This window comes from Pseudozyma flocculosa, assembly GCF_000417875.1.
Source record: "Pseudozyma flocculosa PF-1 unplaced genomic scaffold scaffold00027, whole genome shotgun sequence".
NCBI classification, from domain to species: domain Eukaryota; kingdom Fungi; phylum Basidiomycota; class Ustilaginomycetes; order Ustilaginales; family Ustilaginaceae; genus Pseudozyma; species Pseudozyma flocculosa.
Genome location: NW_006920895.1, coordinates 85,499 through 99,720, shown reverse-complemented (window position 1 = coordinate 99,720; position 14,222 = coordinate 85,499). Strand labels below are relative to the sequence as shown.

Here is a 14,222-nt window from a genome sequence, read left to right as displayed (position 1 = left end):
AGTTCGCTCTGCATTCGACAACCCTGCCAATTGTGACGCGCCACTGCGCCATCCTTTCCCGCTCCACCAACTTTGGCCGCCGCGGTCCAGCTCATCCCTTCCTCTTCTTGCTCTTGTACCCATGTGGCCGAAATCTGGCTCCAGGCGGCACGTCTGTGCCGGGGCCCTTCCAGTTGGGCGGCGCGCAGAAGCGACAATACCACTTGCCCTTTGGCGAGGCCGTGAGCCCGACGCAGCCGTAGTGGAACCACTCGCGCGGGCAGTCGTCGTTGTCGCAGGCCACCATCTCGTCAAACGAGGGCTGGTCGCAGTAGCAGTAGCGCGGCTCGTTGGGGTCGATGGCCATCGCTTCGTGTCCCGGCACGATCGAGGTTGTCTCTGGCAGCGCCGCTGCGGCTGGGCCGACGGCAGACGGACGAGGTGGTCGGTTAGCGGAGACCAGCCAAGAAACGGTGCGACGACGACGTACCGCAGGAAAGCCAGCACACCTACCTTGTCGGCCCTTCGGTTTCGCCTGGGTTGACGCTGCGGTAGGAGACACGGCCCTATCGCTCAGCTTGGTCGCCGAGGCCTGGGAGACGGTGCGGCGACGACCGCCAGCCCGTGTTCGGGTGACCGATTCCTCGACGGCGGAAGCTGCTGGTTCTCCATGTGGAATGGAGGGGGCACCAGCGGCTCCCGAGCTCCGTCTCGCCCTTTTCCGGGTCAGCCCGCCGTCGGCGGCCGCTTCCTCGGCGAGGAGGACGGCGTCGCCACCGAGCCGCGGAGTCACTGTGTTACTCTTGACCGCGGCTACCTCGGCATCGTCCACCGGGCCTTCTTCCGCAGGGCTGCCCATCCCTTCTCCCGCCTCTTGGCCCGCCTCTTCCTCTGCCTCCGAGCCTTCTCTCGTTCCTCCATCGGTGGCGAGGCCCTGCGCCTCGCGTAGGCCCCTGCTCTCCTCGGTCCCGGTGCGGAGACCGAGGACAAGGCTCGATTCGATCTTTTTCAGGTCGGCGTCCAGCCTGCGACACTGCCGGTCGATCCACTCGTAGGTGGTGATGGCCAGGCCAACCTTTTCCTCGCCCGCGCGAACAGCTTCGCAGGCGCACTGCGAGATGCGATGGAGCAGCGACTTCCGCGATTCGCTGGAGAGCGTTGGCTCCGGAGCGGTCGGGCTAGCCGGCGCCGTTGACGAAGGCGGCAAAGCTGCGCCCTGTAACGACGCCGGCGGAACATCTGCAGCCGGTCCCGACTTTTGTGCCTCGTCGCTACCGACCTCTGGCGCTGCTGCGCTGCTTGAGCCGTTGCCATTTGTTCCGCCGTCGGGAGGGTTTTTGGTGGCGTGCTTGGCCTGCGTTGTTACTTGTGCTTCCACCGTCGCTGGTTCGGATGCAGCAGAGCCCGCATGGCTCGGCGGCACGGTCTGTGCTCGCCCGTTTGGATCCGCGGGCACCGTCTTATTCAACAAGTTTTGATGGAGGGCCAGACGGGCATCTCGGTAGGCGATGGCGTCGTGGGAGACCGAGGCCAATCGAGCAGTCATCTGGGACTCGAGCTCCCTCAACAGCGCCAGGGAGCGATGGATCTCGAGCGGGAGCTGCTCGACAATCTCAAAGTACTCTTCGGTCCACCGCGTGACCAGCTCGTCTTCCTCCCTCTTGGCTTGCGCCGCTCTCTTCGCCTCTTCGTCCATTTCCTCTTCTTGCACCTCATCTTCTTCCTTGGCGGTGGTAGACCCTGCAGCTGTAGGAGAGATGCCGGCTGCCCTGCCAGCCACGCGGTCGTCGTCGTCGCCACCTTGGGCATCGTCATCCTCGGTGCCTTCGTCGTCCTCGGACAACAGCTTCCTTGATGCCGTTCTCCGTGGCCTCCTATTGGACTTTCGAGGCGAGGAGCCTCGCCGTCTGTTGCACTCGATTGCGTCGTGTTCTTCGTCGACATCGTCGTCGTCGGCTATCATGACACTGACCCGAGCCCGCCTTGACCTGACAGCGCCGATTCTCGAAGGCGTGCGCCGCGCCCGCGCCGAGGCCTGACTTGGCGGTGCCTCATCGTCTAGCTCAAACTCTCCATCGTCGTCGTCGTCACCGTCGGCGTCATCGTCGCCTCCGCCATCGTCATCGCTGCGATCGCGGTTAGCCCGCCGCCGGTCCATCGTATGGTTGATGTCCTGCTTGTTGCCGCCGTCCGACCCTCTGTCAAGGGTAGCGTCGCGATCGTCGCCGTTGTTCATTTCCAATCGTGGAGCGGGGCGGTGTGGCGTGCGTGTGCTTCTTGTCGCCTTGCGCGGTGACGGAGTGCGGCTGGAGGGTAGAGAAGGTGGTGAACGGGGTGCCGCGGTGCGGCTCGTTGGGCGATGCGAGCTTGGCTGGTGTGGTGGCCGCTGAAGTTGGGCTGTTGAGGAGGCGGCCGAGGTGGAAGCTGGGCCGTGGTCGTCGGCTTCAAAGTCGGACGATGAGGCGACGATGCGCTGTCGTTGCCGCTGCTGCTGCTGCTGCTGCTGTGAATGAAGCGAGGGTCGCTTGCGCTTGAGCGACTTTGTACCGGCGCTGGGGTTTGCGATGGGAGGAGGTCCAAGGCGGCTGGACGAGGGAGACGAGGTGGTCTGTGGAGAAGACATGGCGGTGAGCCCAACCGCCCCGAGACGATGCGATGGACAGCAAGGCTAGGGCGGTACGATGCTATGTCATGGTGGTTTGGACGAGAGTGTGGCGGGAAGTCACACGTGTGGCCAGAAGGGCAAGAAGGAGGGGCAGCAGAGAGGCAGAGAGGGAAGCCCGATGAGATTCAGCAGAGAGCGAGCGAGGTGCGGGGCGTTGAATGATGGGCCCGCCCGCCAACCAAACCACCTGCTGCGCCCTGCCTGCCACTCTGCAGGCCAGGCCAGGCCAAGAGGTGGAGCAGTGGGGGCGGGGCCTCTGCCGCTTTGACCTCGGCTTTGCCTGCCGGCCTGCCTCAACGCGACGCGCTGCGCCCGCCTGCCCGCCTGCCCGCCAGCGACCAACAAGAGAGTCCGTCCAGGCCAGGCCTGTCTGCCCCGCGCGTGACTTTCGACTGGCAGGGCCCGGTCTGGCCACTCCGACCCCCTCTCACTGGCTGCGCCCTCTCACCCTGCCTGCCTGCTCCTTCCAATTCACGCCACCTGCTCCCATCTCCCTCACTCTGCATGCTGCGCCCACCTTGCTTCGCCCATCCCCTTCCAGAAACGCTCCACGACCGCTCGACAGCCGGGGGACCCATCCCCACCCCACCCCCAAGCTAACCCTCAGTACCACCGGCCCCCATACCCCTCGCCCACGATGCCGCTCAAACGCCTCGAAATCGAAAACTTCAAGAGCTACAGGGGCAAGCAGGTCGTTGGGCCCTTTTACTCCTTCACAGCAGTCAGTGAGTGCACACGCTCGTCATCCATCCTCTGCCCGCCTCCTCCCAAAGTAGCACACTCACACGCCCTTCCCTCGCCTTGGTTCTCCAAAGTCGGCCCAAATGGTAGCGGCAAGTCCAACCTGATGGACGCCATCTCGTTCGTGCTTGGCGTCAAGAGTGCGCAGCTCCGCTCCAGCCAGCTAAAGGACCTCATTTTCCGCGGACGCAAAATGGGCCGCACCGACGTCGACGACCACCCGCAACCCGCCCCTGCAACGGACGACGAAGACCAAGAAGACGAGGGCGAAGGCACCGCCAAAAAGGCCAGCGTCACTGCAATCTACGAAGACGCAAAGGGCCACGAGCACCGCTTCCAGCGCATCATCACCCTCAGCGGCTCCAGCGAGTACCGCTACAACGGACGCGCCACCGCCTGGACCCAGTACAATGCCCGCCTCGAGCAGTTCAACATCCTCGTCAAGGCCAAAAACTTCCTCGTCTTCCAGGGCGATGTCGAGGCCGTCGCATCGCAGGGTTCCAGGGAGCTCAGCCGCCTCATCGACCAGATCAGCGGCTCCCTCGAGCTGCGCGACGAGTACGAAAGGGCCAAGGCGGCACAGGAGAGGGCCACCGACAACTCGACCTTCAACTTCAACAAGCGCAGAGGCATCAATTCGGAGCTCAAGCAGTTTCGCGAGCAAAAGAGCGAGGCCGAAAAGTTCGAGCGGCTGCAGCGCGAGCGCGAGGCCCACGTCATGCAGCAGATCATGTGGCGCCTCTACCACATCGAAGAGGAGATCGAGGCCAGCCGCAAGACGATCGATGAGCACAAGGACAAGCTCGGACCACTGCGCAAGCAGCAGAAGCGCGCCGACGATGCCGTCAGCGAGGCGCGGAGGGACCAAGGCCAGGCACAAAAGGAAATCCTCCAGGCCGAGCGCACCATCAAGCAGAAGCTGCGCGATGCCGAGGCGCTGCGGCCAGTGCTCGACGCCTACGAGGAGCGCCTGGCTCATTCCAGGAGAAAGCTCGACAACGCGCAGAAGCTTGGCGAACAGGTGGAGAGAGACCTCGAGAAGCAAAATGGCAGCCTCGCCAAGCTCGAACGCGACCAGGAAACGGTGCGCCGGGCAGCTGACCGGGCGGCCGAGGAGCAGCGACAGGCACTCGAATCAACGGGCCTCACGTTGAGCGAGGCCGACCTGGCCGAGTACCACGGTCTGCGTGCCCAGGCCAACATGCGCGCCGTCTCGGAGCGACAGGAGCTCGAGGGGCTTCGGCGCGATGCCCGCATCAAGAGCGACAACGTCAAGTCGTTCGAGGAGAAGCAGGAGCAGCTGAACAAGCAAAAGGAAAAGCTGCAAGCCGAAGAGACATCGGTCTCGGAGCGGAAGGCAAACCTCGACGGCAAGCGCACCCAGCTCGAGGAGCGACTCAAGCGCACCCGCGACGAGCTCGACGCGGCCAAGCAAGAACGCGAGCGGATCAATCTGCGCGAGACAAAGCTCAACGACACGCTGCAGGTTTGTTACAACAAGCTGGTCCAGGCCGGCCACGACCAGAAGGAGTCGGAGCGCGAGACGAGGATGAAGGAGACCATTGCAGCGCTGCAGAAGATTTTTCCCGGTGTCCGCGGTCGCGTCATCGACCTGTGCAAGCCGACGCAGCGCAAGTATGATCTGGCCATTTCGACGGTGCTCGGCCGCAATGCCGACGCCGTCATTGTCGACCACGAGCGCACCGCCATCGACTGCATCGAGTACCTCCGCAACCAGCGCGCGGGCCAGGCCACGTTCCTGCCCCTCGACAGCATCCAGGTGAAGCCGATCAACGACCGCCTCCGCAACATTGCCAAGGGTGCGCGCCTCGCCATCGACGTGATCCAGTACGACTCGGTGATCGAACGGGCCATCCAGCACGCGTGTGGCAACGCGCTCGTCTGCGATACGATGGACGTTGCGCGCACAGTCGTCTATGACAAGAAGGTTGAGGTCAAAGGTGGGTCCCATGCACCGTTCTGACCCGCCGTCGTTGCGCAGTCTTGCTCGTCGACGTTGACCTCCATGTCTCCCCTGATCTCCTCCTGTCACGACCTCTCGCCACAGCTGTGACGCTCGATGGCACCGTCATCCACAAGAGTGGCCTCATCACCGGAGGTCAGTCTGGCCAGGCAGGCGGCAAGCGGTGGGGCGAACGCGAGGTCGAAGGCCTTCAGAAGCAGCAGGACCAGTGCTTGGCCGAGCTCAAGGAGCTGCAGACCCAACGAAGGGCTGTGGTTAGCGACGATGAACTCGTGGCACAGGTCAACCGGCTCGAGGCGGAGCTCGTCTCGATGCGAGACGATCTCGCCGCCGTCGACAGCCGTCTCAAGGGCATCCGCGATGAGCTCAAGAACATCGACAAGCAGCTCAAAGAGACCAAGCCCAAGCTGCGATCGAGCCAGGCCGAGCTGCAGAAGCTGCAGGACCAGATGTCGTCGCTCGAGACCACCGTCAACCGGGAGGAGGATGCCGTATTCGCCACGTTCTGTGCACGGATCGGCGTGGCCAACATTCGCGAGTACGAGGAGAGGCAGGTCCGCATGATGCAGCAGCAGAGCGACGCAAGGCTGCAGTTTGACAGCCAGCTAGCCCGCCTGACGCACCAGTGAGTGACCCACCCACGGGCCCAGTGGCGGAAGAGCCTTTGCGCTAAACATGACCCGTAAATCCTCATCTGTTTCTCCTTCCTCGTCGCCGCGCGTCAGGGCCAACTTCGAGAGGCAGCAGATCCGATCGACGCAAGAGCGCCTCGAGAGCCTGAGGCGCACCATCGCCAAGGAACAAGAGAAGATCCGCACTCTCCAAGCCCAGAAGAAGGCGCAAGAGGACGAGATCGATGCCGTGCTTGAAGAGGTCAGCGAGGTGCAGGAGCAGCTAGACACGCTCCGCAGCGACTACGACGACAAGAAGGCGGCGCTCGATACGGCCAAGACCGAAGCGGCTCGAGCCAGCCGCAGCCTGGAGGCGGTGCTCAAGGAGATTGCGCAGCGCAATGACGAGATTGAGAAGCTCGGCTCGGAACGAACGGCCTTCTACAGGCGTTGCCGGCTCGAGGAGATCCAGCTGCCACTGGTCACCGGCTCGCTGTCCAAGGTCCCGCTCGAGGAGACGGGCGAGCTCGGCGGCGCGCTAATGGACATCGACGAGGCCGGCACGCAGGAGGCCGTCAAGGTACCCGACTACGGCATTGAAGTCGACTTTGGCGACCTCGACGACGAGGAGAAGGAGGATGGCGGGGCTGCCATGGGGGCCGAGCTCCAGTCGCGAATCGACACGGTGACGGCCGAGATTGACAAGATGTCGCCCAACATGAAGGCCGTCGAGCGCCTCGACGATACCGAGGCGAAGCTGGCCGAGACGGAGCGCGAGTTTGAGCGGTCGCGCCGCGAGGCGAAAGAGGCGCGCGACGAGTTCAGCCGGATCCGCAAGCGGCGGTGCGACCTCTTCAATCGCGCCTTCAACCACATCTCGTCGCGCATCGACTCCGTCTACAAGGACCTCTCCAAGGGCAAGGCGGCGCCAATGGGCGGCTCGGCGTACCTCTCCATCGAGAACACCGAGGAACCCTACCTCGGCGGCATCAGCTACTCGGTGGTCCCGCCCATGAAGCGCTTCCGCGACATCACGGCGCTCAGCGGCGGCGAAAAGACCATGGCCGCGCTGGCACTGCTGTTTGCCATCCACTCGTTCCAGCCCGCGCCCTTTTTCGTTCTGGACGAGGTCGATGCCGCCCTCGATAGCCAGAACGTGGCCAAGGTCAGCAACTATATTCGACAGCACGCCAGCGACCAGTTCCAGTTCATCGTCATCTCGCTCAAGGCGAGCCTGTACGAGCGCAGCCAGAGCCTCGTCGGCATCTACCGCGATCAGGACGTCAACTCGAGCTCCAGCCTCACCCTCGATCTCGAGCAGTACGCATAGCCGGACTCGGCGCCGCGGAGCGGCATCCTTCCCACTTTCCCATCTCTGTTGTACTATACGCACACCCGATTCAGCGATTCGATTCGAGCAGAATATCATCAAGGGTGTCTGCCAGGCTCACGCGTCTAAGCTCTGCACCCGCTGTGCCAGGCAGCCTGAAAAGGCCGTGTTAGGAAAAGGGAGCATCGCCGTTCGAGGTGCCGACTGCCGGCTGATGCCGCCCGCTCTTGCTGTAAGCCCCAAGCGGACGGGGCAGGGCGGTCATGGCTCCTTGTCTGCATTCTTGCCTGCCTGTTTTTCTCGTGGTTGCTGTGGTCGTATTGATTCGTTGGGTGAGGTCGGCGCACGCGCACTCATCACGACGAGGAGAGCAGGGTCTTGATGAGTGTCTGTCGCAAATCTCCAGATCAGGGCATCGGTCAGTGAATCACGCCACGAACAATGTACCTCGGTCTCTAGGTCATTGCCTTCAACTCACGAGGATGCGGGATCGGACCGAGGTCGGGTTTCGATCCGGTAGCTTGACAGAGATGGCTGGCACGGTCTGCAGGAGATGCTGTGGAGTCCGGGGTGAGTTGGCATGGCCGATGGGCAGCCAAAGGGGAGGGATGCAATGAATCAGCCCCGTCCAAGGAAATAGGAGCCGCACGATCGGCCGTCACACCTCACCTCCCTCATTGCCTCGATCAGGCAGATGTCCTCTTCCTTGGTGAAGCGAACGACTGTCCTGCCTTCTTTGGCAGGCTTGGTCGAGCCTTCCGGCTGTGCCTCTTCCTCTACTCCGGCGGCCTTGGCGGCCTCCTTCTTGACGCGGGGCTTGCGAGGCTTCGTCTGCTTGGCCTTGATCTTGCTCGGCTTGACCTTCTCGCCCTTCTCCTCACCGGCCATGTCGCCGTTTGACGTCGTATCCTCCTTTTCCTCTTCGGCCTTGGCGCCCTGCGCAGACTCTTTCTCCTGGCTCAACGGCTCCTGCTCGACCTCGTCCGGCTCCACCTTCGTCTCACTGATCTCGAAATCTCCTTCTCCCTTCGTTTTCTTCGCCTTCTTGTCCGTCTTCCTTCGGGTACCGCTTGCGGACGCGATGCGCTTCTTGCGGTTGGAGGTCGGGCGAGGAGGGGCCTCGTCATCGCTGGGCGAGAGCGAGGCCTCGTCAAAGTCGAAGACGTCCTCCATGACCTCGAGGTCCGACTGCGCAGAGTCCGACATGATGATGATGACGTCCGGCGAGTCCGGTATGGCTAGTGGTGGTTGCACGACGACCTTTGTCGGATTGGCCGTCTCCTGTTTGGTCGTCCGGGAACGCGATCGGGTCGCTCTGCGGCGCGAGGTGGCAGTCGAAACTTTCGTTCTCGGGGACTCGACAGGCTGCTTCGGAGGTACGTGGTAGAGGCTTTCGGGATCCAGGATTTTCGTTGCTGGCGACGGTGCTGGTGGGATGGTGCTGAGCGCTGACGTGTTTGAGTAGGTGGAAGGAGGAGAGGGAAAGACAGTCGAGTCAACGGCCGGGCTTTATAGGATGGCGGTCTGCCTCAAGAGGGATGCGGAATGGACGCCGACGACCGAGCCGTGGCCTGTAACTCACTGCGCGCCGCGAGCCGTTCCGCTCCTCCGCATCCCGTTGCTTCGAGGCTGGCTCCCGCTCGATTTGCTGGCGGTGTTCCGCTAGTAGCGGGGCGAGTGGACTCGGTTTGGCCTCGTCTGACCATGTCGCCGGTCTCTGTGGGCCCCTTGATCGCAGCAGTGTCTTCCCTTGCCTGTACCCGATCGCCCTCATTGGTTGTCATCTCTTCGAGGTCCCAGATTGACGGCACTGCGACGAACTTGAGCGACATGAGCGCGGGCAAACGTGCAGTGGCAGGCGATCTTGCAAGGCAAAGGTGCGGTGTAGGTGGACATGGGAGAGATAGAGGAGGTGCTGGACGTTGAGCGAAGCCGAGCCGTCTCCTATCCAGGGGCCAAAAGAGCTCTAGAGTCCCGCGCAAAGATGCCCAAGGGCATACATGCGGAAGCTTCCTCAGCGCCGGGATGACCAAGACGGACTCGATCATCGGGACGGTCCAGCGGGAGTGGCTGCAGGCGATGCCGCGTTTGGGGTTCCGCCTGCGGTCGATGTGTGAGCGGGAGTCGATCCGCCCCGTGATGCGGCTGAGCCCAATGCCAGCGTGACCGTCTTCTTGGCCACAGAGGCCTTCTTGCCGCCCCGTTGCGCCTTGGACACCGAATCTGACTCGGAGACGTCCACGTCGTCGTTGAGGATGCCCGTAATGATACCGGCCGCCTCGCGCAGCCGTGCCCGCCTCTCGAACATATCCCTGGCGAGCTCCTGCAAGGCTGCGGTATCCTTTGCCAGCGCCTCGGCCGGGTCGGCGTGTGAGGGCGTGACGGCGCCAATCCCGTCTTGCTCGGACTTGGAAGAAGTATCCGAGGACAGCGGTAGCGACGCGAGACCCTTGGTGTGCAATGTCCGGGCGAGGTTGGAAAGGCTGGCCAGGAGCTGTTCCCTTTTTGCTGTTCAGCAGGTCAGGAGCAGGGGATCAGAAGCGGGGGAAGACGGGATGAGCCATCAATCTAGGAGGGCAGGGGCCGGACAGGAATCTGCAGCAGATTGGAGCTCACCCTGCACCTGCCTGGAGTCCGCTTCTGCGCTCAGCGATCCCTCAACGGCGTCGTAGAATGCGTCGCCGTCCCTCGTGAGGGCGGGGAGGACGTCTTCGAGCAGTGAGTCGAGCGACATTTTGAGGGACACTTCTGGCCGGATGGTTTGTTGCTGGTGGTGCCGTTGCTGCCTGTGATGCTGCTGCAGAAACAGGTTCTGCTGCTGCCTTCCCATGCTGGCCATGTGTTGCAGCGCCACCTCCATCGGCATGGTTCCGTTCTGCACCTGCATCTGGAGCTGGAGCTGCATCTGCATCTGCGCTGGGGATTGCGCCGGCCCGTAGCCGCTGCCCATCGGCATTCCCGAAGAAGGCGTGGGAGCGCTGATGCCGGAAAGCATCCGACTGCCCTGGTTGAGGGCCGAGGTAAACGGAGAGTCGGTGCCCACCGGAGAGGCGCCGGGCGCTCCCGACAGGCCCGTCGCCATGGCTGCGGGAGAGAAGGCCGTGGGGATCGGAGAAGCCGAAGCAGCGTAGGCCGCCACGTTGGCCGGCGGCGACACCTGGTCAATCGTCCGCTTCCTTGACGGTGAGGGCTGCATGCTGGTGGCGTGTGGGAGGACCCAGGCGTGCGAGGAGGAACGAGTAAAAGGCGAAGGGGAAAGCGGACGACGACGGCAAGGAGTGTTGAAAGGCACCAAGCTCGAGCCCGTCTCAAAGAGGAACCTGGATCCGAACCTCCTTCACTCTGCCCATCCATCTATATCTCCTCGGCCGCCCCGCCTAACGAACGCCCTTTCCTCCACCTCCAAGACCTTTGCTCCCCAAAACGCGGGACTCGGACCTCGTCTGCTCCTCCCGCTGCCCGCCCTTCAGCCCGTCCGCTACCGCCATCCGTACCTTCAACAGGCATCATGGCCGTCGAAGGGTGAGCTCTTGAGGCAGAGACAAGACGTACGAGCCTAGACCTAACGCCACGACGTTCGGAGCTCCTGCCGCACCTAGAAATGGAACACAGATGGCTTTCGCCAGCCGCCTGGCTGGTGGGTGTCCCGGTCCAAGGGGAGACGGCGCGGTGCAAGACGTGCAGCTCAGACGAATCCCGATGCTTCTCAATTTGGGTCCGCCCACAGAGCTGTCGACGGCCAAGATCAAGGAGCGTCGTGCACGCGTCGCCGAGCAGATCAAAGCTGTAGGGCACGGCAGCTTCCGCAAAGGGAAATGGGGCTCGCGAACACTGCCGCTGACCGTCTATCGTCCTGTCCGCCTCCTGACAGTCCACCAACCAATATGTCATCGCCCTCGAGAGCGCCATCGAGGAGCACGAAGAAGCGCTGTGAGCCGTCTGCTCGACAATCCGAGGCGCGCGAGCCCGCAAAGAACGCGGCCACTTGACGACAGGAAGACTTCCACCGACTGCTCTGCAGCGAGGAGAGCTACCGCAGGTTCAAGCAGGAGGAGTCCAGCCGCAACGAGAGCATCGCCGAGGACTGGCAGGCCATCGGTGAGATCTACGGTCAACTTCAGGTGAGATTAGATCCGTAGCGGCAAGCCTCGTAAACTCGCCTACCCGGTCCGCCGCACATTCTGACGCAGTACATCGAAGTGTGGGGCTCCCCGTGTGCGACAGCGTGGTCACAAGAAGCTCTGCGAGTACATCCGACCCATCCAGGACGAGGCGCTCGCCAAGGTCGAGCATAGTCTGCAGGGGATTGAACATCACTGCGAAAGTAAGTTGAAGGTGCTGCGACGCCGCTTCGGCTTCCCTGCGTTGTCGGGAGACGCTGATGTCCTTGCATGCCGGCTCTTTCAGCGGAGGTGGAGATCATCGACCAGTGCGAAGGCTACGCCAACGGCAACGGTGCGGGAAGCAGCGACCAAGGAAGCGAGCGAGGACAGCGCAAATCGCCCAAGAGCGGAAACGGCAATAATGGCGACGGCAGCGAAGGTAGCGGAGGTGGCAGCAGCAAGAACGGCAAGCGAAAGGCCTAGCTGGCACCGCGAGATGGTTGGGGTGGCCAGTAGGAAGCGGGGGACTGAAGGCGTGGGGAGGGCCGGCGAAGAAGCCTAGGGTCCATACCAAGCCCGAGTCCCGCGGCCCCTGATTTTTCGAGAAGCCGGGCCCGCTGAAATTTTCGAAGGGTTGCCCGCCCGTCCCCCTCCACGCTCGCCCGGCCCCTGCTGTGCTTGTGTGTGCGGGCTGGCCACTGCCACGACCACCATCCTGCCATTCGTCTTCGCCGCCCGCCTGCACGCCGTGATATCCCCTCCATCCCATCATCGACTTCCGGCACAGCCTACGAGAAGTACTCTGATATCCGGACAGTCGCTACCGCCATCTCTATCTCCGACCCTCTTGCCATCGCTGCCGCCATGTCCGACGCTCAGGCCTCGGCGTCCAAGGGGGCCGACAATGTCATCGAGAATAAGAACCGGCGCCACCGCAAGGACAAGCCGTGGGACACGGACGACATCGACCATTGGGAGATTCCCGAATTCAAGAAGGAGGAGATGAAGGGTCCCCTCACGGAGGAGTCGTCGTTTGCGACCCTCTTCCCAAAGTACCGAGAGCGGTACCTCAAGGAGGTGTGGGCGGACGTGACGTCGGCGCTCGACAAGCACGGCGTGGCGTGTACGCTGGATCTGGTCGAGGGCTCGATGCTGGTCAAGACGACGCGCAAGACGTTTGACCCTTACATCATCCTCAAGGCGAGAGACATGATCAAGCTCCTCTCGCGAAGCGTCCCCTTTCCGCAGGCCGTCAAGATCCTCGACGACGGCGTCGCCTGCGACGTCATAAAAATCGGCAACATTGTCAGGAACAAGGAGCGCTTCGTCAAGCGCAGGCAACGGATCATTGGTCCCAACGGCAGCACGCTCAAGGCTATCGAGCTCCTCACCGGCTGCTACGTCTTGGTCCAGGGCAACACGGTCAGCGCCATGGGCCCCTACAAGGCGCTCAAGGATGTGCGGAGGATCGTGCTCGACTGCCTCAAGAACATCCATCCGATCTACCACATCAAGGTGCGTACCTGAACCCTGCAGTCCTCTCGCCGCAATTGCTCGATTTCTGTTGTGCCGTGTGCTGACCGCCTGCTCATCTTCCACCGTCTACGTATTCGACCGCTGCTGCCACTCAACGGAACAGGAACTCATGATCAAGCGCGAGCTGGCCAAGGACCCGAAGCTGGCCGAAGAGTCGTGGGATCGCTTCCTGCCCAAGTTTAAGAAGCGCAACGTCAAGTCCAAGAAGCCCTCGTCCGCCGCCGGAGGGCCGACGACGAGCGGGAGCAACGAGACGCCGCTCGGCACTCGCGCCGCGACCGACGCCAATGGCGAGGCGAGCTCCAAGCCCAAACCCAAGCCCAAGCAGAAGACCTACACGCCCTTCCCGCCCCCGCAGCAGCCGAGAAAGGTCGACCTGCAGCTCGAGTCCGGCGAGTACTTCCTCAAGCCCCAGGAGCGCGAACGCGCCGAAAAGGCAAAGAAGCTCGAAAAGAAGCTCACAGCCCAGGCCGAAGTGGCCCAGCAGCGCGAGCGGGAGCGCGAAAAGGCCTTCCAGCCCCCCACCGAGGGCGGCGCAGCAAAGGACGACAAGAAGAAGAAACGGAAGCGCGACGAAGCCGTCGCCGCTGCTACAGAAACCTCGTCGCCCGAAAAGAAGGACAAGAGGGACAAGAAGGACAGGAAGAAGAAGTCCAAGAGGGACGAAGAGTAGACGCCGCCTATGGCAAAACTCTCTGCGCTGCGCCGTAAATGTACAAGTAGTCTCATCGTGAATCGACGGCATGCCACGTATCTCCTCGTCCTTTCTCGGACAAGCTGCCTCGAGAGCGGTCCTCAGGATGGTTCGATTGTTCGGGCCTTTCAAGAATCTCTCTCCATGCCTTTAGGCGCAGCGACGCCGCTCGTCGCCACCTCTTGCTGGAGTCTTGTCACCTCAGCAATGTCCACCAACCGTACGGATGGGGGGCGGCATGGATGAAGCTTGCAGGCAACCGGACAAGGGTGAGCTGTTGGCATCAGTCGACGGGAGAGCAGCGACTTGGGCATCGCGGTCGGGTGAGCTGCGCCCGACCCTTGACCATGAGCTGCACTTCGGCTTTCCTAGATGTCGTCGATCCATGCTCTCCAGCCCTCGTCGCCATGGCCGTGGTCTTCTTCACGACCGACGCCGCTCGACGCCGGTTTGCTCCGATCAGGCCTCTCGCGACTGCCGGGGCGGTCGCTGCCGCTGTCTGCTGGGGCCCGCACACCGATGGCGGCCCTATTCGTCGCGAATGGCGTCTCGCACGGCCCACCGCGTTGAGGAGTGGCG

General features: G+C 62.8%; 5 protein-coding genes across 5 annotated transcripts; 3 read left to right on the top strand and 2 right to left on the bottom strand.

Annotated features, from left to right (window-relative positions):
- Window positions 1-91: 91 nt before the first annotated feature.
- Window positions 92-2,602, bottom strand: PFL1_06531 (uncharacterized protein; the record flags this gene model as incomplete). The annotated part of the gene is made up of 2 exons (XM_007884074.1): window positions 92-390; window positions 493-2,602. 2 exons carry the CDS (start codon window positions 2,600-2,602, stop codon window positions 92-94), a joined length of 2,409 nt encoding a protein of 802 aa, XP_007882265.1.
- Window positions 2,603-3,281: 679 nt separating this feature from the next.
- On the top strand, window positions 3,282-7,310 carry PFL1_06530 (uncharacterized protein; the record flags this gene model as incomplete). Its single annotated transcript, XM_007884073.1, has 4 exons — window positions 3,282-3,369; window positions 3,460-5,346; window positions 5,454-5,994; window positions 6,095-7,310. 4 exons carry the CDS (start codon window positions 3,282-3,284, stop codon window positions 7,308-7,310), a joined length of 3,732 nt encoding a protein of 1,243 aa, XP_007882264.1.
- Window positions 7,311-7,666: 356 nt separating this feature from the next.
- On the bottom strand, window positions 7,667-10,506 carry PFL1_06921 (uncharacterized protein; the record flags this gene model as incomplete). The annotated part of the gene is made up of 5 exons (XM_007884152.1): window positions 7,667-7,699; window positions 7,789-7,866; window positions 7,980-8,758; window positions 8,893-9,804; window positions 9,927-10,506. The coding sequence occupies 5 exons, from the start codon at window positions 10,504-10,506 to the stop codon at window positions 7,667-7,669; spliced, it is 2,382 nt and encodes a 793-aa protein (XP_007882343.1).
- A 503-nt stretch (window positions 10,507-11,009) lies between these two features.
- Window positions 11,010-11,896, top strand: PFL1_06528 (uncharacterized protein; the record flags this gene model as incomplete). Its single annotated transcript, XM_007884072.1, has 5 exons — window positions 11,010-11,096; window positions 11,182-11,240; window positions 11,332-11,431; window positions 11,535-11,634; window positions 11,718-11,896. The coding sequence occupies 5 exons, from the start codon at window positions 11,010-11,012 to the stop codon at window positions 11,894-11,896; spliced, it is 525 nt and encodes a 174-aa protein (XP_007882263.1).
- Window positions 11,897-12,277: 381 nt separating this feature from the next.
- On the top strand, window positions 12,278-13,622 carry PFL1_06527 (uncharacterized protein; the record flags this gene model as incomplete). Its single annotated transcript, XM_007884071.1, has 2 exons — window positions 12,278-12,928; window positions 13,053-13,622. The coding sequence occupies 2 exons, from the start codon at window positions 12,278-12,280 to the stop codon at window positions 13,620-13,622; spliced, it is 1,221 nt and encodes a 406-aa protein (XP_007882262.1).
- Between the last annotated feature and the right edge of the window lie 600 nt (window positions 13,623-14,222).